The sequence below is a fragment of the Hoplias malabaricus genome, chromosome 2 (genome assembly GCF_029633855.1).
Source record: "Hoplias malabaricus isolate fHopMal1 chromosome 2, fHopMal1.hap1, whole genome shotgun sequence".
NCBI lineage: Eukaryota > Metazoa > Chordata > Actinopteri > Characiformes > Erythrinidae > Hoplias > Hoplias malabaricus.
This window is the reverse complement of record NC_089801.1, coordinates 37,874,295-37,896,060: the sequence shown is the minus strand read 5'-3', so window position 1 is coordinate 37,896,060 and position 21,766 is coordinate 37,874,295. Positions and strand designations below refer to the sequence as shown.

Here is a 21,766-nt window from a genome sequence, read left to right as displayed (position 1 = left end):
AGTAAACTAAAAGTAATTCCCTTCCTGTCCCTTCCACGACCCACCCTCTATCCCTCCCTTCATGGCGGTCTCTCTCTCTCTCTCTCTCTACACTACTCATACAGTAAGTGATGTTATTATGGTACTGTTCCCACTTCAGAATGTGACCTCCTTTAGCCCCACCCTTCCAAAAGCAGACACACTGCTCATCCAATCAGCTCCTTTCAGACAAGTGAGGCCCGCCTCTCCTGGGGTGTTTCCTCCAACAGTTGAAGCAGCAGCTCATGGAGGGGAGTGGCCACGGCACCGTAGCCGCTGGCCGTCAGGTGAAGGAAGTCGAACATATCACGACAGGAAATGGTGCCATCTGAATGTACAAAGCTGCTGCCCACATCAAGGAACTGGACGAATCCCAAACGAGGGAGAGAGGAGCGGAGGTAGTTATTCACCGCAGAGTTCTTATCCCTCAGAGGGTTCGGGAACTCGCCCCTCGGCAACAAACCCTGAGAGAGAGGGATATGGACCAATCAGGTTTAAGGATAGAATCTGGAAATTGGAATTAATTTAAATATTGGTGTCTTTTTGAACTGATTTGTAGTTAGTAATTTAAAAAGAAATTACAATCCAACACCTACAAAATGATCCAAAAGCACTGCAGCAGACGTGCGTTTCCTGCTGTGTTCTAGCTCCTATTTATCAGGTTAAAGCTGTGAAAACATTCTTGTCCTTTTCCACTTAATACTCTGCATGATGTGCCAAATGAGACAGCTGATTTTGACTCTGTCCCAACTTTATTGGAATTTATTGCAGGCCTCAAAATCTAAATGTGTTTATATTTACAAACTACATTCTACTGTTGTCTGAAGTCTGCTTTTCCAGTTTTGCTCCAGTTTTGTATATGTGAGACAATATACACATCTATAAATATATGTCCAAAATGCCTGTGGTCATATGATCATTCAAGATTGCTTTGGACATATAGGGCATTAATTTGGATAGTGTTCTCTGTTTGCAGTAAGAGATTCTACTCTTCTGTAAAAACTTTAACATACTGGAACATTTTTTGAGGATTTGATAGCAGACGCACAGGCATTATTGATTGATGGAATTGATGGTGGAGGATTAGCTCTATATCAAACACCACTCCAATTCATCCCAACCTGACAAAGACCTAAAGGTAAATATAAATACATATGTTCTCTGCATAAACCTTCACACTCACACACACACACACACCCTTTACCAGAACAACAATCTTGGCCTTGGGCAGCCGAGTGTGGAGAACCTGGACGATGGTCACTATCCCCCCAGCTACCTGCTCAGCAGAGTGCTCATGATTATTAGTTCCAACCCACAGCACCACAACCTGTGGAGAAGCAAAACCACGTACACACACCTCATTAAGACAGAGGGGGAGCCCAACAGTGTCATAACATAATGTCATTACAGATGGAGTTATACCAACTCATGTCCAGGCTTAAGTCCAGCTCACTAAATTAAATGCTATATGGAACAGCATTTAACACAGCTGTCTTGTTTTCAGTGTAATAATGGCATTTGTCATATGTAAATCAGATTACGTTTACAGCCCAAAGGCTGGTATTCAATTATCATCAACATACTGTTTGATATTATAAACACCATAACATCTACACCTCTCTCTCACCCGTGGTCTGATGTTCTCCAGTTCTCCATTCTGTAGTCTCCACAGTACATTACACGTAGTGTCTCCTCCGACCCCAAAGTTTAGTGCGTGAAGAGGAGAAAACAACTCCCTCCAAACCTGCCACAAGACCCAATCAAAGCCCAGGTCATTAAAATAACAACAGTATCTGTGTTTGTCTGATGTGCCTGTATCACTATTAGTGTGAGTAATTACGTAACTATACTACATTTACTGTCTCTTAAAGGGGAATCTGTCATTTCGTCTTATAATTCATTTCACACTATGAAACAGCCCTTACATTGACACCTACTGATTCCCTACCAGACCCATTTTAAACATGACCACACACGTAGGGTACCCACTCCTACTAATTCATTCAGAGACTGCAGTGATTTCATCCTTCATCTCCAGTGAGTTGCACTTTACAGAACACAATCCTAAAAATGTTGCTTCTTTCACCTATATTTTCATAGCAATGTAAATACAAAGTTGGAGCATGAGTATTGAAGGTGTGTAATCCACTGCTCCTTAATTCAAATGCCCCAACAAATATGTAAACGAGTGGGAACACAGGCAGAATCCCTAAAATGCTGTATTTTACAATGTGATATAAACAATACAAACAAGGCTTTCCATGCCATTCAGTGAAAGAGGGCTGTCAATCACACTGAAAGCTCACTGGATTATTAAGATCAAGCCCAGAGATATAATGAGTGACTTCTGTCATGATTTGAAGTGTTTTATCATATTTCTATTTAGTATTTTTCCAGGAAATATTTGCTGGAAGTTGAACATAACACCCAAGTTTAATATTACACAACAATAATATTTCACAATATTATACGATCCCAGGGGCTTTAATATAGATTGATTTACTAACTTGGCCCTTCTAACATCCATCCAGACAGAGCCACCCATCAAATCATAAACTCAATACCTAATAAGACCCTTATGAACCCACTCATATCACAAATCCATCAAACATATAATCTTAAATTACCAAACAGCCCTACAGCTTCCAGCCCATTCTGACCCAAAATCCCATTACAAAACAGCTTAGTTACACACACACTTCACAATAGAGCTTTCTGTTCTGCACTTCACTGCAGGTTGATGTTCAGTGGGTGCTACCAGCACTGAGACTTCTGACCCAGTTTATATTCCCCGTGGAAACCACTATTAAAATAATAATAATAAAAAACCTAACTAAATTGTTGAGAACAAATAACCGTTTATATTAAATAAAAACACTAGTAAAATCCAAATAATCAGACATCTGTCGTGGCCTACAGAATATGACTGGTGGTCATTTCACAGTTATACCCTGCTCCTTGTAGGACTTTCAAAAACTGTGCCAACAGATGGAGCTAACAGGGACTTACTCTCTCCACTTGTACATATCTTCCCTAATGTCCCTCACAGAAACAGGGATATAGCTGCACATGGCTGATATTTTTCCTGGTGCTGCTGCGTCTCTCCTGCCTGGTTTAGGAGAGTGAAAAGTGAAAGACAGTTTCCAGTGCCGCCCCAGCGCTGCTGGTGTTAAGTGCGACTGTAGCTGGGGGTCATGGAGGTTCAACAAACTGAGCCGAAAAAACTCAGCAGTAACTTGAAACTTACCTCATACTGCTGCATCAGCTGCACCATAGAGTCACCCACAAACAACACGTCCGGCTCTGCATCCTTACACTCCTGCACGAAGCGGTTATGCTGTATACACGCACACACAAGCAGGTAACACATTTAACAACACATACACACTTTGACAAATCAACAGAACTTGACCAGGTTGCCCAAACTTTTGCATCTTACTCTGGGTACACATGGAGAGAGACAGACAGGGAGGCAGTTGGAGAGAGGCAGAGACAGACAGGGAGGCAGTTAGAAAGAGACAGATAAAGACAGGGAGCCAGAAAAGACAGACAGGGAGAGAGACAAACCTGTGATATCCATCGTCCATCTCCCTGGACATCCTGCACTGGGACAGCCTCAGCGGCAGGGTTCTCCTCTTCACTCATCCTCTACTCACAAACAAACAATAGCTTTTGTTAAAATAACCATGGCTAGATACTAGAACATTGCTGTGAGGATTTAATGACATTCAGCCACAAGAGCATTAGTGAGATGAGGTGCTGAAGTTGAATGATTACTTCTAGATAATATCAACACATAGGTATGGGACAGAGCAATATCACTCCCCAGTGCAAAGCTGGGGCTTATATACTCCTAGCCCATGCTTGTCACTGGGTATATATTGATATGAGCTTCCTGTGCAGCTGCTCCAGAGCATCCCATTCATTGGGCAGTCTCCAAAAAAAAAGCCAGTCTTTAATTCAGACACATTCACTCCGTACTTTGGTCAGCCTGCTTTCTAAAAGCAAGGGAATGTCTTGGTTTTTAGCTTTAATCTTCTCCTGGGTTAAACTACCTTAAACCTTCATCCAGCCTCTTTCACCCTTCCTCCTCTTCCTATTCATCCTCACTCTCCTCTCCCTCCTTAACAACCTCCCACCTTAGAGAATGCAGATACAAGAGCTGTGCATTTACCAGAATGGTAGTCATGTTATCGAGATGTGCTCAGTGTGTGTGTGTGTGTGTGTAACGCAGTGCTGCACTAGGCCTCCACCCCACACTTCATTCACATCACATACTCTGTCTACCTGCTAACGGCTCTGATGCTGCCGCTCCCTCCGCGCGATCCCGTTCAGCCCAGAAACCAGCACGGACTCCGACTCCCTCCTCCACGCCTCGAGATCTTTCGCTTAAAGCGATATCCACACGGTTCAGTCAGAGTTACGTTCCGCTTTTCCCTCCCCGAATCCTACACCATCTGCGTCTGTCTCCCCTTCTCCTCTATGGAAGCGCACTTCCGTCCGCTGCGCTCGTCACGCGTTTTCCGTTAAAGCGTGACTCCGCCCCTTTTTAATGCTAATCATCCATCACAAACTGGGACACTTTATGTAATCGGATAAATATATACACCATAGAATATATCAGGGCATGTTTATTTTATATAATTGTTATCAGAACCATCCACATACATCAAAGAATTGAGATTTACAGGACAGGGGAAAACCCTTCCTTTCTGTCGATGAAAATCAAAGTAACCAGAATTTTTCAAAGTTCTTTCTGGTGCGTTTATATTTGTCCGATCGTCAAGAAGTTTTAAAACATGCCAAAAAACATGGAAATGCAATTATTTTTTTATGTGATGTTTTTTAAATAAAAAATTCAATTTCCAAACAATAAAGAACATTAATAGTAATGCTTGTATACATTTTCAAGAATTCATAAATGCATTTACACGTATTTCTGTTCTTTATGGGCTAATAATCAGACGATATGCAAATAATGTTTAACAAGGGGGGAGGGGCCAGCATCAAGAGGCCATAGAACAAAAACAGCAGAAGACTGTACACGAAACACACCTGCAGTTAGAGTAACAGTGATATTTCACGCCTTATGTGGCAATACTAAACCCAACCAATCATATTAATAACATGGTTATGATATCATACATATTCAGAATATAATTTTCATTGTATTCCCCTGTTCATTGTAGTTAAACATGTGATATATTCCAATGCTGTGTTCCAACTCACGCACACGTTCTCTTGTTTGTACCACTGTGGTGCAAACTTGGACTTCCAATGAAGAAATTCCAATGTTTTGTTCCTGCATCATTCATTCGTTTTGTGTGAGAGAGCGAGGTGTCTTTTCAGTGACGTAATGTATTTACTGACGCAGGACCTACTCTTGCAGTGACGCCACGTTGCCACGAGAGGGCAGCAGCACCGCGGTCAAAAATCACGATGTCACTCAAGTGGCATTCAAGTGAATCTTGACTGTGACCTGCGCGCACAAAAAATACAAAACAAAACAAAACAAAAACAAACAAACAAAAAAACATTTGATTTTCCCATGACCTCCTCAAAAAATCTATTTATTTTAGGCTGCTAATCAGCAAAGTACATACAAGGAGTGGACATAAAAGAGCGAATTAAGTGATCTGTATTTCAATCTTAACAGTTATATTTATAATCGGGGGGTCTAAGGGAACGACAAATAGGGATGAAAACAGTTTATCTGGCAACTCCACCTCCACCCTCTCACCTGCGAATAACTCCAAAGTAATTCCGGATTCTGTCTGGAATGGCGCTGTTGCTGTGTTTTTCGGCCGGTGTTGTGTTGAGAGCAGGTTCAGAGTCTATCTACAAACGCCAAACTCGGAACAAAACAGACTTTCCCAACGTCTGACTTTACTTTATTCGGCTTCAGGTGGGATTAGAGCTCTGTAATGTGTGGAATAAAGCTGCTATTCCTCAGTGCTATAGGTGTGCTGTTCACACTAGGTGAGTAACAACATGGAGACCATAACTTCCTTACCACCTTCACTCACAGGTGACATTTTACAGTTTCAGCCGCAAGGGCTTTGCTTTCAGATTGTGACTCTTCTTTCGAATAACAAGCCGTAAAACGCTTTGTTTATGATTTCTGAACTTTTATGATTCCTGTGACTCCTCTTTAGCCTTCGTAATACTTGTAACGTCACTGTCATGTTGTAGTATTTGACTGCAGCTGTAATGACTCCAGACATTGTGAAATCAGAGACTGCCTTTCACGTAACTAATATCCAGTCAAAACTCTCTTTCATTGTTTCTCAAGTCATTCATTGTTTTAAGTGTTAGGGGGAAAAAAATAAAGCAGTAAAGACAACGAAAATAATAAAAATGTAGGATTATAATCACCTTTCAACAGCTGTAGACAGTCTTTGTCTTTGTCATAGCTCATTCCTTTAAGGACATTTGCTTCATGCTCTAAAGCAGAGGTAATTATTTACATTTTATTAAGGTCCAGTTAGAGAAAATATTCTCAAGCCAATGTCTGGAACCTATAGTATAACCTGCATTGTGATCAGTGCCACATCCTGCATATTAAAGTAGCCTTGTAGTTATGGCAAAATTTTATGTAGTTAACAAAGGAATTTAAAATAAAATTTGAATATACAAGAAGACTTATTAGTGGCCGGCACGGTGGTATCACAGGTAGTGTTGCAGTCACACAGCTCCAGGAATCTGGAGGTTGTGGATTCAAGTCCCGTGCTGGGTGACTGTCAGTGAGGAGTTTGGTGTGTTCTCCCTGTGTCTGTGTGGGTTTCCTCCCATGGTCCAAAAACACATGTTGTTAGGTGGATTGGCGACTCAAATGTGTCTGAGTGTGTGAATGAATGTGTGAGTGTGTGTTGCCCTGTGAAGGACTGGCGCCCACCTCCAGGGTGCATTCTTGCCTTGCGCCCAATGATTCCAGGTAGGCTCCGGACCCACAGCGAACTGGACAAGCAGTTACAGATAATGAATAAAGGAGATCCATAAATATTATAAGTAACACATACTCTAAATAAATTGTCCTATTTTCATTTCAAGAAAAATTTACAAATAAAAACAATGGCTGGACTTTAGCTGTTAAAACAAGCTGATTGGCTGTTTATACTTAATCCATGTTATGAGAATTTCAATTCGTAATTGTTCCCTTATTTTTAAAATTTCTGGTTTCACCTCACACAACACTGTCGTCCTGAAAATGTCCCAAAAGAGCTTTTATCATGTCCCTTGGGCTGTTTTTATTTGTCTGGAGACCTGCGCTGTGTGTGTCACTCACTGGAGTCACAGCACCCATCATAATACACAGATCTGATTGGCTGAGTGTGATTAGTCTGATAATTTTTAGTGTTGGGGTTCCATTTTGTAAAACTGTCTGAAAATATTTTCTGTGCTCTTTCAGGTGCCCTGCAAATAGTGATGTGTTTCCCTGTCCGAGCCGCTTTGTTTGTTTCCCATTTACATAGCCTGTGAACTGTAGGGAAACATTCATAATTTTACTAAAAGTGTATTGGATTAAAACTGTTTACAGCACCTTTAAGACTTTAGGCTAATTATTGTGGTAACCTCACAAACAAGACACACTGTGCCAGGCTGTTACACAACAAAGTGAATCTTTATATTGTGTATATCTGGCAACATACAGAAGCGAGAAATTATACACAACACCAATTAGCTTCTCCTTTATCTTTGGTTTTCATCCCTTTTCTATCTGTGTCTGCCCATCCTTGTTTCTATTAGTTGATATGCCTACATGTCAGAATCCATTGCGGCAAAAAATGAAATGGTTTGAACTTTATTAACCTTTCTGACCCAGTGTCCTAACTGAAACACAATGGAGACTGTGTTCTTGATGCTTAATCAGCCACATAACTGAGACACAGATATAACAAATATAGCAGAAGGTGTCCTTGCAGTGGAGGAGTTTGCTTGAGAAAGGGGAACGACTTCAGTCATGTGGAGGTGGTTTGCTTAAAAAATGTGAAATGTACAACAAACCATAGAAAAATTTAGATTCGCAAAAGCCTGTAACAGCCGAGCAGAATTTTGGTAGCTTACTGTTCACACAATAAGCAAATATTTGCAGCTTTAATTTTTGTTCCTACTTAATTATCGAACCTGTTGTATTTATATTTAAAACTTAATAGTGCAATAGTACTTTCTTGAACATAATCAAATGTTTTTGTCTGTTTGCTTTTCTCAGTACAAGCTTCTAGGCAGCCCCACAGTAAAGCTGTCTGAGTGCAGTTCTGAGGAGATGCTAGGTTGTTGGGAGTCTTAATAGTTTCTCATATTTCTTTTTGACTTTTGCTTTCCTTATGATAGAGCTCTAATCTGCTCAGAGACATCAGCCCTGGGTATGAAATGAGTAAGAGTGGTGCTGTGATCTTTTGTGCAGAGCTGCATGATGGGAAGAAGTTGGTGGGAGACCCTTTCCATCGTCGTTATCTCACACGTTCCCAAGGCTGAGTTTACAAATCTAAAACTGCTGACGTATTTCTGAACAGGAGGTTTTGAAGGCCTGCAGTGGAAAGTATGTAGAGGTCTCTGAAGGAGGAACAAAACAGAAATGCTGAAGTGTTATGTATCTGTCACACAGCAACATCAAGAACAGGAAAAGAGATGCAGTAGTGGGATTCACACCAAAAAGTCTAGGTCTGAATTTCTGTGTTAGACCGTAAACAGTACAGACATGAATGTAAAACACGGATTGTACAATATGAACATTTCTAGGGATGCACAATGACATTGGAGTCATGTTGGTCCTGGTAAAGATATTTCCTTTAAAGGTGCCCTAAACAGTTTCACCAGTCTACCACAGCAACCAAGACAGCCACTCCGTCCCGTAGTGGCGCAGTTCTACAAATGATTATGTAAGAGCAGAATGTTAAGGTTGCGCTAGTCTGTAGTAAAAACATTTTCTTCATGTAATTTTACTGTATTTCTAATCCAGGCAGCACAGAGGTGATGCAGTTAATATCACTGCCCCAAACTCCAGGGTTTTGTAGTTCTCCTCGGGTGTCTGTCTGTGAGGAGTGTGTCTGCGTGGGCTGCCTCTGGGTGTTAGATAATCTGTGTGAGTGAATGAGTGTGTATGTGTGTGAATTCCTAGACTGAGATTTACCACTACAAAAGTGGTGATTTAATGATTTCATTTCCCAGATATGGCAAAATTTTATGTAGTTAACAAAGGAATTTAAAATAAAATTTGAATATACAAGAAGACTTATTAGTGGCCGGCACGGTGGTATCACAGGTAGTGTTGCAGTCACACAGCTCCAGGAATCTGGAGGTTGTGGATTCAAGTCCCGTGCTGGGTGACTGTCAGTGAGGAGTTTGGTGTGTTCTCCCTGTGTCTGTGTGGGTTTCCTCCCATGGTCCAAAAACACATGTTGTTAGGTGGATTGGCGACTCAAATGTGTCTGAGTGTGTGAATGAATGTGTGAGTGTGTGTTGCCCTGTGAAGGACTGGCGCCCACCTCCAGGGTGCATTCTTGCCTTGCGCCCAATGATTCCAGGTAGGCTCCGGACCCACAGCGAACTGGACAAGCAGTTACAGATAATGAATAAAGGAGATCCATAAATATTATAAGTAACACATACTCTAAATAAATTGTCCTATTTATATATATATATATATAAATTGTCCTATCCTAAAAGATAAAATCCTACACAAGAAATAAAACCTAGAGCACAGTACAGATGAAAAGAGGATTGAGGATGAATCTAAGTGGGAGGGGTGCTAGTTGTGCTGGTGCTGTTATTGTTGTTCGCTGTTGAACGTGCAGCAGCTTGTTTTCAGCAGGTGAATTAAACACAGTGTGTAGATGTTTTTACAGAGTTCAGCGCTGACAGAAAACACCCTTTACATCGGTTAGGATTACAGCCCCACCCCCCACCCCTCGACCGTTATCAATCATTAATCACAATTTTATTATCACCTAATAAGCACAGTTATGACCTCTTCTCAAAGTTCATACACTGTCATTGCAGCTGTCAAGATTTCAAAAACTGCAATTATTATTATTATTTTGAATGCGTTTTGTAAGAACAGGGGTTGGACAATGAAAGTGAAACACCTGATTTTAGACCACCATAATTTATTAGTATGGTGTAGGGCCTCCTTTTGCGGCCAATAGAGCTTCAATTCGTCTTGGGAATGACATATACAAGTCCTGCACAGTGGTCAGAGGGATTTTAAGCCATTCTTCTTGCAGGATAGTGGCCAGGTCACTACGTGATGCTGGTGGAGGAAAACGTTTCCTGACTCGCTCCTCCAAAACACCCCAAAGTGGCTCAAAAATATTTAGATCTGGTGACTGTGCAGGCCATGGTCAACTTCACTTTCATGTTCATCAAACCAATCTTTCACCAGTCTTGCTGTGTGTATTGGTGGGTTGTCGTCCTGATACACGGCACTGCCTTCAGGATACAATGTTTGAACCATTGGATGCACATGGTCTTACTGGTGCAATGTGCAATTAATGAAGATTGGCCACCAGGCTGCTCCAATTTAGCCATGAAACCTCCCACACTAAAATGACAGGTGTTTCAGTTTCATTGTCTAACCCCTGTAGAAGTACATACCTTGTATACACTAAGGTCTGGAACATATACTTTTTTATATTCTGCTGCTTTTTTCAGATGTTTTGCATGATTTTTTTTCACAGTTCTGAAGGAAAGGGACGTCTGCATTTGTTTTTGTTTTTATCTTTATTAAAAAACAAAAATGATAAACTTTCAGGGTGTGGCCTAAAGTCTGAAAATTTTCAAATGCTATTCATTCTTTTAGTTTCCCCTTTGTCTGTCTCTCTCTGTCCCTCTCCCTCTTTCACTCTGTTTATTTCTTTTACTCTCTCTCTCTCTCTCTCTCTCTCTCTCTCTCCTCTCACCTGTTTGTCTACCTTCATCCCTATCGTGTGTGTGTGTGTAAATATTTGGATTAAGGCTGTAAAAGCTTTGATTTTTCTTCTACTGTATTTATTAAAATGTTCAAACCTTTTTTTGAGGAAATAAAGTTGTTTTTTGATTGAAATATTAATAATAAATAGACATTTTATTGATCCCAGAGGGAAATGAAAGATACCAAAACAAGATAAAAATGTTAAAAAAAAACACACATTACAGACTATGCTACTGGGAAGGCTGCCAATCGTGTTGGGTAATAGATATGATAAAAATATACAAAATCTCTATCTCTTTCTCTATCTGTTTAATACACAGTGGTTTTACTGCAATCAATACACACAGTCGTTTATTCTGGCTGTTTTAACACATGCACACATTCCCACACATAACCCAGCTGGTTATAAATCCCATCCTCTTTTTAATTGTGCTTATTGAAGCCATTGTTTATAAACATTTGACCAGTAGAGAGAGAGAGTGTGTGTGTGTGTGTCCTGACTGGCCTGTTTCCATTGCAACCAGGTTTGGATCAAGTGACAGCAATTGAGGTGTCCACTCCCAGTGAGGTGACAGCTGTGAATGGGACAGATGTTAAGCTGAAATGCAGCTTTAAGTCAACTCAACCCGTCTCAGAGAACTTGGTGGCTGTCAACTGGATGTTCAGACCCCTCGGACAGACCTCCAGTCAGCCCAAAGAGATTTCTGTGAGTGGAAATTTGATGAGGCTGTTCTGTTCTTCACTTTGGAATTAAAGGAACATTAAAGTCATTTTTTTACCAACAAACAACACACATTTTTATTGTCAGTATTTTTATATTTAGTTTTTTGTGAGTTTTTTTAATATAAACATTGCATGAAAAATCATATTGTTTTACAATCACTGATCAAAACTAGTTATGCTACATGGAGTGGGTTCCTTGAAGAAGTGCCAATGTTTAAAATAGTTTTAATACAGTATTTCTATAGCTTCCAGGCTACTAGGTATCAGTAAAATATCTTCTTCTTAAAGGTGACATTCACAAATTTATTTAAAAAATATAATTGAATAAAATTCTGAGGATATTTCTTCACCATTTGCTGTTCTCTAGTCCGTTTACACTCAACACTGGTTTAATATGTTTACAAAGACCCAGTGTCTGGAAATGGGTAAAAAAAAAAAGAAAAGAAAAAAAAAGTCTTTCAGCTAGGCTTTCTCTCTCTGCTCATAGCAGAGAAAAGGCATCTGGAGGTTTTTAGACAAGTAAGAGACTCCAACTGTTCAAAAACATGATCAGAGGAGAGGATGATTTACTCCTGCTCCGTAGGTACATGGAACTGAATCTAATTTTGGGAGAGCGCTAACAGCATGAAAGTAAACAAAGACTGTACTTGCTACAGAACTTAACAAATTAAACATCTGTGGTAATTCAAACAGTGAATAAAAACTTAAAGGCAAACTTAAGCCATGTACAAGCAACAGTAGTTTTTTTCAATCAAACATACCGTTCCACCTTAAAACACGCAGAGCTTCTGAACAGAAAGCGACCAGAGACTACAGCAGTTCCCCACAATTGTAGAAGTTGCCTTTAATGTAATTTTCCTTTGAAGAAAATGGTTGATTTTAAACAGGTGCTACTTTTAACCACTAGGTGGTAGTGTTTACTTAATTTCATTATGATTTTTATCCCTAATTAATGCTTTATACTCATTAATGCTTAGTTAAAACATTATACGTTTTCACAGATTTCAACTTGATACTTTTACTCTTTCTGTTCTTCTTTTCTCATTTTATATTTTCGTGTCCTTACATCTTCTTGTGGTTCATTTACTATCTTCTTGCCTTCTCTCTCTCTCTCTCTCTCTCTGTCTCTCTCTCTCTCTCTCTCTGTCTCTGTAGGTCTTCTACTATCAACAGAAGTCCTATCCTCCCACTGATGGCATGTTTAAGGATCATGTGACGTGGTCAGGAAATGTGATGAAGAATGATGCATCCATCACTCTCCTGGATGTTCAGTTCACATTTAACGGAACTTATCGCTGCCAGGTCCAAAACCCACCGGATGTCCATGGCTACACTGGTGAGATCAGCCTCCAGGTTGTCCAGTCAGGTAAGAATAACATCCTCATGGGCCAATCAGGGGGGATAAAATCCTACATGGGTCAATCAGGTGAGCCCAGCCATTCAAACTGACTTATCAAATGAGACCATCTTCCACACTGTCCATTTAGCAGAGGTTAGCTCTGTTACTGGCCAATCATCTGAGCCCAGCTCACTAACAAATGACATCAACCACCAAACCTGCCAACTGTTGGGGCAATTTTCAGAGCTCAGAAAGAGAGTCAGCCAGGGGTTTTTCTACACTACTTATTTTGAACACACAATTTAGAAGAGCACAGCTGCAGCCCCTGCTTGCCAGTCATTTGTAGGGACACAAATGTACCTCTAGTAAAATTCTTGTTAAACACTAAACCCAACAGATAGTTGAAGTAATTTAATGCTAAAGTTTGTGTTATTCTGTCATGGATGAGAAATAAAGAACAAATAAACACAAAATAAATTATTATGATTTGCATTTATTCTGTTTATGTGCACTTTCATGAACTAATAAAAATAAAAACAGTATACATCTCTTCAGTTTTGTACCATTTGCTGAAAACTGCATCCACATTTCCTGACATAAACATAGTGTATACAGAACCTGAGAGATAATATTTTCACTAGCCTTCTGCAGTCCCTAATTTAATATGAGATTGTCTAGAATTGAACTGTTTATAAACAACAGTTTTTAAAAAGAATATGCTCATGAGATGTTTATGCTGGGTGGTGTTACATGCTCCTACATTTATTTTGTGAGGCAGAGAATTTCAGACTGTTTGCTTTAGTGATGTATTGGGTATGTCTGGTATAACTATATATAAATATATCTCTATGTGCTATTATTGTCTACCTGTTGAGCAGCTGACTCTGGCTCTGAACTTGGCTCTGAATGAAAGCATTAGCTACTTGAAATTTTGGAAAGGCATTGGGGCTGTGTACTGTGTATTTGAATATGTGCTGTAGATCCAGTTATTCTGTCATCATATTCTGTACTTTTTACCACCATGATTTTAGAGGGGCACAGCAACATTTTCCTGGGGCACATGTCCATTTAAATCCTTTAAATTGGGTTTAGTGTCTCCCAAAGGTACTCTGTAGGGGTTGGACAAGGAAACTGAAACACTTGTCATTTTAGAGTAGGAGGTTTCATGGCTAAATTGGACCAGCCTGGTGGCCAATCTTCATTAATTGCACATTGCACCAGTAAGAGCAGAGTGTGAAGGTTCACAGTTTTGCTCAAAATACTCCAATGCACACAACATTATGGATGACATACCAGAGTTCAAAAGAGGACAAATTGTTGGTGCACGTCTTGCTGGCGCATCTGTGACCAAGACAGCAAGTCTTTGTGATTGTATCCAAAAAACATAAAACCGCGGCTGCCCAAATCACGGCAGAGTTAAATGTGCACCTCAACTCTCCTGTTTCCACCAGAACTGTTCGTCGGGAGCTCCACAGGTGTAGTATACACGGCCGGGCTGCTATAGCCAAACCTTTGGTCACTCATGCCAATGCCAAACGTCGGTTTCAATGGTGCAAATCTTGGGCTGTGGACAATGTGAAACATGTATTGTTCTCTAATGAGTCCACCTTTACTGTTTTCCCCACATCCGGGAGAGTTACAGTGTGGAGAAGCCCCAAAGAAGCGTACCACCCAGACTCTTGCATGCCCAGAGTGAAGCATGGGGGTGGATCAGTGATGGTTTGGGCTGCCATATCATGGTATTCCCTTGGCTCAATACTTGTGCTAGATGGGTGCGCCACTGCCAAAGACTACTGAATCATTCTGGAGGACCATGTGCATTCAATGGTTCAAACACTGTATCCTGAAGGCGGTGCCAAGTATCAGGATGACAATGCACCAATACACACAGCAAGACTGGTGAAAGATTGGTTTGATGAACATGAAAGTGAAGTTGAACATCTCCCATGGCCTGCACAGTCACCAGATCTAAATATTATTGAGCCATTTTGGGGTGTTTTGGAGGAGCGAGTCAGGAAACATTTTCCTCCACCAGCATCACGTAGTGACCTGGCCACTATCCTGCAAGAAGAACGGCTTAAAATCCCTCTGACCACTGTGCAGGACTTGTATATGTCATTCCCAAGACGAATTGACGCTGTATTGGCCGCAAAAGGAGGCCATGCACCATACTAATAAATTATTGTGGTCTAAAGCCAGGTGTTTCAGTTTCATTGTCCAACCCCTGTACACACACACACACACACATGCTTATTACATAAGCATTTGTGTGCACATGTAAACAACTTTACTTGTTGACACGTTGTTACTGGACAGATTATATTTTCCCATTAGTAATCAGAACGATTTCAGACATGACCTAAAGCATATTTACTTATGTTTCAGTTGGGGTCAGCTTGTCTTACAGATGTATGTCCAGAAAGAGGAAATGAAACCACTGAGATAAGCCTGCTGGGGACGTGACCTTACACACACACACAGACACTTTGATTTACCAACCAATCAGGAGAGGCAATGGTTTTGCTAAATCTTTGTTCCTCATATTGATGGAATCTGTTAAAAATATTAAATAATAACTTGATATTAAAAGAAAATGTATCTGCAAATAAAACAATATGAGTAACCTAATTTCCCCTGGCAGTCATTAATATTTTTATAAAAATAAACTTACATTCATAAATACAAGCTGATACTAAATCACACTTATTCTTTTATGCTTGGAATAATCTGGTGAGGAACTGTGGCTCGTATCTTCAGCTCAGTGCTCAGGTTTTCTCTCATCTCTTTAAACAGGTCCATGTATAAAGCACAGATTATTTTTGTCCCTGTCCTGGCCCTGTCCTTGTCTCCTCCCAGCACTGATACAGTGGAGGAGAAGGTCACACAAACCAACTCATCTGCTATAGTTTAGATTGTCGGGTGCCCTGAGACATTAGATAGTTCTGTCCTTGGATAGCTGAGGAGGTTAGTTTTGTCACACTGAAAAAACACAAAACTTTACTGCCGATTTAATTTTTTATAAATTATTTCAGAGGATTTCTAATAATCCAGCTAAAATAGTTTCAACAGTTCTTAAATTTAAAGGAACACTAGGCAAGATTTAGTATTTTGCTCCTGGGCTCCCTCTACAGTTGCAGAGTGTACACGTTCACTTTTACAGCACTATTACTTACAGCACTAATGATTTTCTACCCTCCTCCAAATTTACATAATGCAGGTTCTGCAGTATGCTAAACCCAGATTAGCAAAAACAGAGGCTTAATTCTCTCTATTACAGCTCAGTGGAGCATCACAATGGTTTTGAAACTGTAATTATAAGATAAAAATCCTACCAATTGTTGCTTTACTATCACAAAAAATTGAGAATTGGAAATGGTAATTGAGAGCCTTTGATTGTTGGGTCACCACAACTCTGAAATTGATTAAGTGGCAAAGATGATGATGATGATTGTTGGATTGGGGCAAGTACATGTTAATAAAAGAAAGCAGAAACACAAGGGTGATATGTTTTTAAATCATTATTTATTTACAATGTTGCTAAATTAGGATTGTGGCAAGCAGGGTTTGATTATTTGATGTTATTTAACACCTCTAGAGAGCATTGATAAGTGGTGTTTATTTATTTGATGTTTGATAAAAGCACCCTGTGATTTTTGACATTTGTTATTAACATTGTTAGAAGCCAGCGGCCATTTTAGGTCTTTACTTTGACTCTAATAACCAAATACGAAATAAGTAGTTTTGTAAACACAGGAAAATGAAGGTATAACATGTTTTCCAGTGTTTTCACATTACCCAGCAAGTGTTCTCATGTTGTTTTTTGTTCTCAGTAAAACTCTCAGAGTTGGGAATTCTGGCAGCAGCTGTGGGCGGAGCCATCCTCTTGGTCCTTGTTATCCTCGCCATCTTCCTCTGTGTCAGATACTGTCGAGCAAAACATGAAGACATGGGCATTGAGCTGGATAAAAACAATTGGAAACAGCCAGGCGTTTTGTGAGAGAGGAAGAGGCGGTGCATCGCTTGTAGTGGGCGTGTCTGCTTCATGTTTTCAGAAGGGGCCGTGCCTTATATGGTCTTAAGTTTTAAAGACCTGTTGAATCATCTTGTTCTGTCATGCCCATATTAGTAACTCCAGATGTGTTTTTTTTTTCTTTCTTTTTTTTAAATGAGCAACACATCACTACAATGCGCAGAAGTGTCCCAAGGCAGGCCCTGGTGGCTGTGTAAGTTTGCTCAGATATCACTAGTGACGGCTGGTGATGGAGTGTACAAATGTCCCCTTCATTTTTCTCATAGTGAAAACAGGCTTTCTTAACTTTGTTTTTTATGGGCGTGACAACCACAACAGATAGATTCACAACTTCATAAGTCGTGTATCCTCCTCAAGTTTCTTTAAAAAAGTAATGACTCATTATGTGAGGCAACTGAAAAACAAAGGACAGAAACTGGTTTTAAACTGAAGGCAGAGGCCAGTCTGAAATAATGTCTTTTTTAAAGTTTTTTTATTTTATGATTTCTACAAAAAGCTGGAAAATTTAGTGTAAATTATATTAAGATTCTTATTTTTAAAAGTCCTTGTCCTGTTTTTATAGAATTTCTATTTCCTCAGATGTTGTCAAACAATAGCTTGTTTGATGGATTCCACATTTTATACTAAGAATAAACTTGTTAATTCATGTCAGTGGTTTGTTGCCAAACACTTCAGATCCTATTTTGTTGACTAGGATTTTTTTAATGCCTGGTTACACCTACAAACCCCACAGGGTAATTATAGAATTGAATGGTTTCTCACATGCATAAATATTACCATGGGCATTTTCCAATGCTACCTGGTTAATCACATATTTAATAAGTGTTTAACAGTCTGGTGTCCTTGAGAGTTTTAACACATGTAATCATCAGTCTCAAGGTTGATTTTCCTGTTTCAGACTGAACCCAGTTCTGGAGTAAAATTCAAACCGAAACCAAGATTTTTGAAGATAAGAGCTTGTGTTCTGTGTGGCCTTGAGTTTGAGGGGTTAATGAATCATATGCTCATTGGAAAGAGGATGAAACCTTTCAAGTGTGTTGTGGCCCACACAGAGTCTTATCACCCAGATGACACATTTTGACGGAGAAGTTCCTCAGAGTTGGCATGTAACTCATTCAGTAACTCACCTAATCATTCAATCAAATTTAGGAACTGCTCCACAGGTGCCATTTAGTGCTGGACACAAAGACATGTTTGTTTTATGGCTGTGAAGTACAAGATATTCAATTGTATCCAAATTTGCCTTTTATTATAACTTTTCAGATTTTTTATCTTTTTATTTATTAATGTTTTTAATTTTACATTGTTTTTCATTTATTATTATTATTTTATTTTTATTTATATATTTTTTTGAAAACCTGCGGGGGTTATTTTACCACACTTCAAAATTTCAGTCTTCAGTCTTATTTCCTTTTCCTCGGAAAATGAAACAACAGATACAAACTTATCCATCTATAAATCCATACTCCACATCCCGGACCTGTATTGCTGGTGTAGTAGTGATATGGTAATTTTGGGCTGATGCTGATATCTGATATTATATACGTGTACATATCTTCTGATGCCGATATATATTTATAAAATGCAGAAAAATTAGATAGCCTGGATTAACATAAACAAATATAACATTTATTTTCACATTTTAGCTCTCAACCAACTGTGTGGGGAAAAAAGAAAATGTACCTCCTGAGAAAATTGTTAGGCTAACTGGTCCATACAGAGACTGTCAGCGATTTGAATTCTTTTTTAATTTAACTTGTTTTGTAATAATATAAGTCAATAAATAATAATAGTGTTCTCCCTGTGTCCGCATGGGTTTCCACTGGGTGCTCCGGTTTCCTCCCACAGTCCAAAAACACGTCAGTAGGTGGATTGGTGACTCAAAAGTGTCCGTAGGTGTGAGTGTGTGTGTTGCCCTGTGAAGGACTGGCGCCCACTCCAGGGTGTATTCCCGCCTTGCGCCCAATGATTCCAGGTAGACTCTGGACCCACCGCGACCCTGAATTGGATAAGCGGTTACAGATAATGAATGAATGAATGAATGAATAAATAATAATAAACATTTTAATGTTAATTTAAAACAAAGGATTAAATACATAAATACCAACAAACAATCAATGTAACTATAATACAGTACAATAATACAGAGATAAGAGCTTGCGTTCTTTCAGACTCGTAGTGCTGTGTTGCTGTTCTCATGGTTTAAGCATAGACACAGCTGTGGATGTGTTCAAATCTGAAGACAGTGTGGAGCTGGATGTTGTTCTCTCTCTCTCTCTCTCTCTCTCTCTCAAAGATGAAAACTAGAGGAGCTGTTTATCTGATGGGAAGTTTTGTTGCAACACCAGGTCTTTCACAGTTGCTATGGATCCCTTTTTTTTTTTTTTTCAAATTTTAATTTAAATCAACTCCATGTTGGGAAGTTTTCACTTAATTTCCACTGACCTTCTCATTCCACCTCAGAATTAGCTCCTGAATGAATATCTTGTACTTCATGGCTGTTTAGACTGGAAAAGAAATTAATGAAGGGCGTATTTACTGTCTGCGTCTGCTCCAGGCCACAGTGACAGACACCACAAGCTTTTACAATGTGTTTGAGAGAGTCTGCTTTTCTTTTAAAAATTTCTATACTTATATCACTGTTATAAGACAGACTCTGCAAAGTGGTTTAGGGTTACCAAGTGTATTTGGAAAGTATCAAGCAATTTCTCATGCTGTTTACGACTTTTCCAGATTTTTTATAGATTGCTTTATAAAATAATAAATAAATAATTGATACATTTTATTTAATAAGTATGTGTGTGTGTTTATATGTGTGTTGAGTTTAAAAGATCCTGGGTGTATAATTAATAATAACAAGCTTTACTTGTCAGGACACTTATGTTAAAAATATGAATCTTCTAACACACGCAGGTCTGGACATGCTTGGAGATGCACTCAGGGTTCACATGTTGGGGTGGGGTGCCTGGTAGCACCTGCACAAGCCACAGAAGGCATTAGCTATCTAGCTTTTTGAAAACACTTTATTGTCTTAAGTAAATAACTCACATTAAGATGTTAGATTGTGCAATTTTACTGTCCAACTTAAATGCTGCAATGGCGCGACACAGGTTTCAGACTGAAGATGTGTACAGGAGCTGGGCATAAAAATTAGAATATCATGATAAAGTTGGTTTATTTCAGTAATTCCATTAAAAAAGTGAAACTTGTATATTATACTCATTCATTACACACAGACTGATGTATTTCAAGTGTTTATTTCTTTTAATTTGATTATAACTGACAACTAATGAAAACCCCATACTCAGTTTCTCAGAAAATTTGAATATTACTTAAGACCAATACAAAAAAAAGAGGATCTTTAGAAATGCTGGCCAACTGAAAAGTACGAACATGAAAAGTATGAGCATGTACAGAACTCAATACTTAGTAGGGTCTCCTTTTGCCTGAATTACTGCAGCAACGCGGCGTGGCATGGAGTCTATCAGTCTGTGGCACTGCTCAGGTGTTGTATGAGAGCTCAGGTTGCTCTGATAGTGGCCTTCAGCTCTTCTGCACCGTTGGGTCTGGGTTAAGGTCAGGTGAGTTTGCTGGCCAATTAAGAACAGGGATACCATGGTCCTTAAACCAGGTACTGGTAGCTTTGGCACCGTGTGCAGGTGCCAAATCCTGTTGGAAAATTAAATCTGCATCTCCATAAAGTTGGTCAGCAGCAGGAAGCATGAAGTGCTCTAAAACTTCCTGGTAGATGGCTGCGTTGATCTTGGACCTCAGAAAACACAGTGGACCAACACCAACAGATGACATGGCACCCCAAACCATCACTGACTGTGGAAACTTTACACTGGACCTCAAGCAACGTGGATTCTGTGCCTCTCCTCTCTTCCTCCAGACTCTGGAACCTTCATTTCCAAAGGAAATGCAAAATTTACTTTCATCAGAGAACATAACTTTGGACCAATCAGCAGCAGCCTAGTCTTTTTTGGAAGCGAGACGCTTCTGTGTCTTGTTGAAGAGTGACTTGACACAAGGAATGCGACGCTGAAACCCATGTCTTGCAGACGTCTGTGTGGTGGTGGTTCTTGAAGCACTGACTCGAGCTGCAGTCCAGTCTTTGTGAACCTCCCCCACATTTTTGAATGGGTTTTGTTTCACAATCCTCTCCAGGGTGTGGTTAGCCCTATTGATTGTACATTTTTCTACCACATCTTTTCCTTCCCTTCGCCTCTATATTAAATGTGCTTGGACACAGAGCTCTGTGAATAGCCAGCTTCTTTAGCAATGATCTTTTGTGTCTGGGCCTGATTGTGTAAGGTGTCAATGGTCATCTTTTGGACAACTGTCAAGTCAGCAGTCTTCCCCATGATTGTGGAGCCTACAGAACTAGACTGAGACCATTTAAAGGCCTTTGCAGGTGTTTTGAGTTAATTCGCTGATTAGAGTGTGGCACCAGGTGTTTTCAATATTGAACCTTTTCACAATATTCTAATTTTCTGAGATACTGAATTTGGGGTTTTCATTAATTGTCATTTATAATCATTAAATTAAAAGAAATAAACACTTGAAATACATCAGTCTGAGAACACACCAACTCCTCACAGACAGTCACCCAGAGTGGGAATTGAACCCACAACCTCCAGGCCCCTGGAGCTGTGTGACTGCGACACTACCTGCTGCACCACCATGCTGCCCTGAGTGTGACATGCTTTTTCATTTTTGAACATGACTTCTTTGGCTTTTAAGGTGG

General features: G+C 39.7%; 2 protein-coding genes across 4 annotated transcripts; one reads left to right on the top strand and one right to left on the bottom strand.

Annotated features, from left to right (window-relative positions):
* Positions 1-55: 55 nt before the first annotated feature.
* On the bottom strand, positions 56-4,513 carry pafah1b2 (platelet-activating factor acetylhydrolase 1b, catalytic subunit 2). Of its 2 annotated transcripts, none has more exons than XM_066659125.1 (6): positions 4,297-4,513; positions 3,586-3,666; positions 3,266-3,355; positions 1,646-1,762; positions 1,223-1,345; positions 56-482 (listed from the first exon to the last, which is right to left on the bottom strand). In XM_066659125.1, exons 2-6 carry the CDS (start codon positions 3,661-3,663, stop codon positions 204-206), a joined length of 687 nt encoding a protein of 228 aa, XP_066515222.1. In that variant the 5' UTR covers positions 3,664-3,666; positions 4,297-4,513; the 3' UTR covers positions 56-203. The 2 variants fall into 2 exon arrangements, with proteins under 2 accessions (XP_066515222.1, XP_066515218.1); XM_066659121.1 differs by having other exon boundaries at positions 58-482; positions 4,306-4,513.
* Positions 4,514-5,739: 1,226 nt separating this feature from the next.
* Positions 5,740-19,792, top strand: mpzl2b (myelin protein zero-like 2b). Of its 2 annotated transcripts, none has more exons than XM_066659791.1 (4): positions 5,740-5,997; positions 11,452-11,633; positions 12,806-13,016; positions 15,375-15,540. In XM_066659791.1, exons 1-4 carry the CDS (start codon positions 5,943-5,945, stop codon positions 15,419-15,421), a joined length of 495 nt encoding a protein of 164 aa, XP_066515888.1. In that variant the 5' UTR covers positions 5,740-5,942; the 3' UTR covers positions 15,422-15,540. The 2 variants fall into 2 exon arrangements, with proteins under 2 accessions (XP_066515888.1, XP_066515887.1); XM_066659790.1 differs by lacking the exon at positions 15,375-15,540 and adding an exon at positions 16,820-19,792 and having other exon boundaries at positions 5,745-5,997.
* Positions 19,793-21,766: the final 1,974 nt, after the last annotated feature.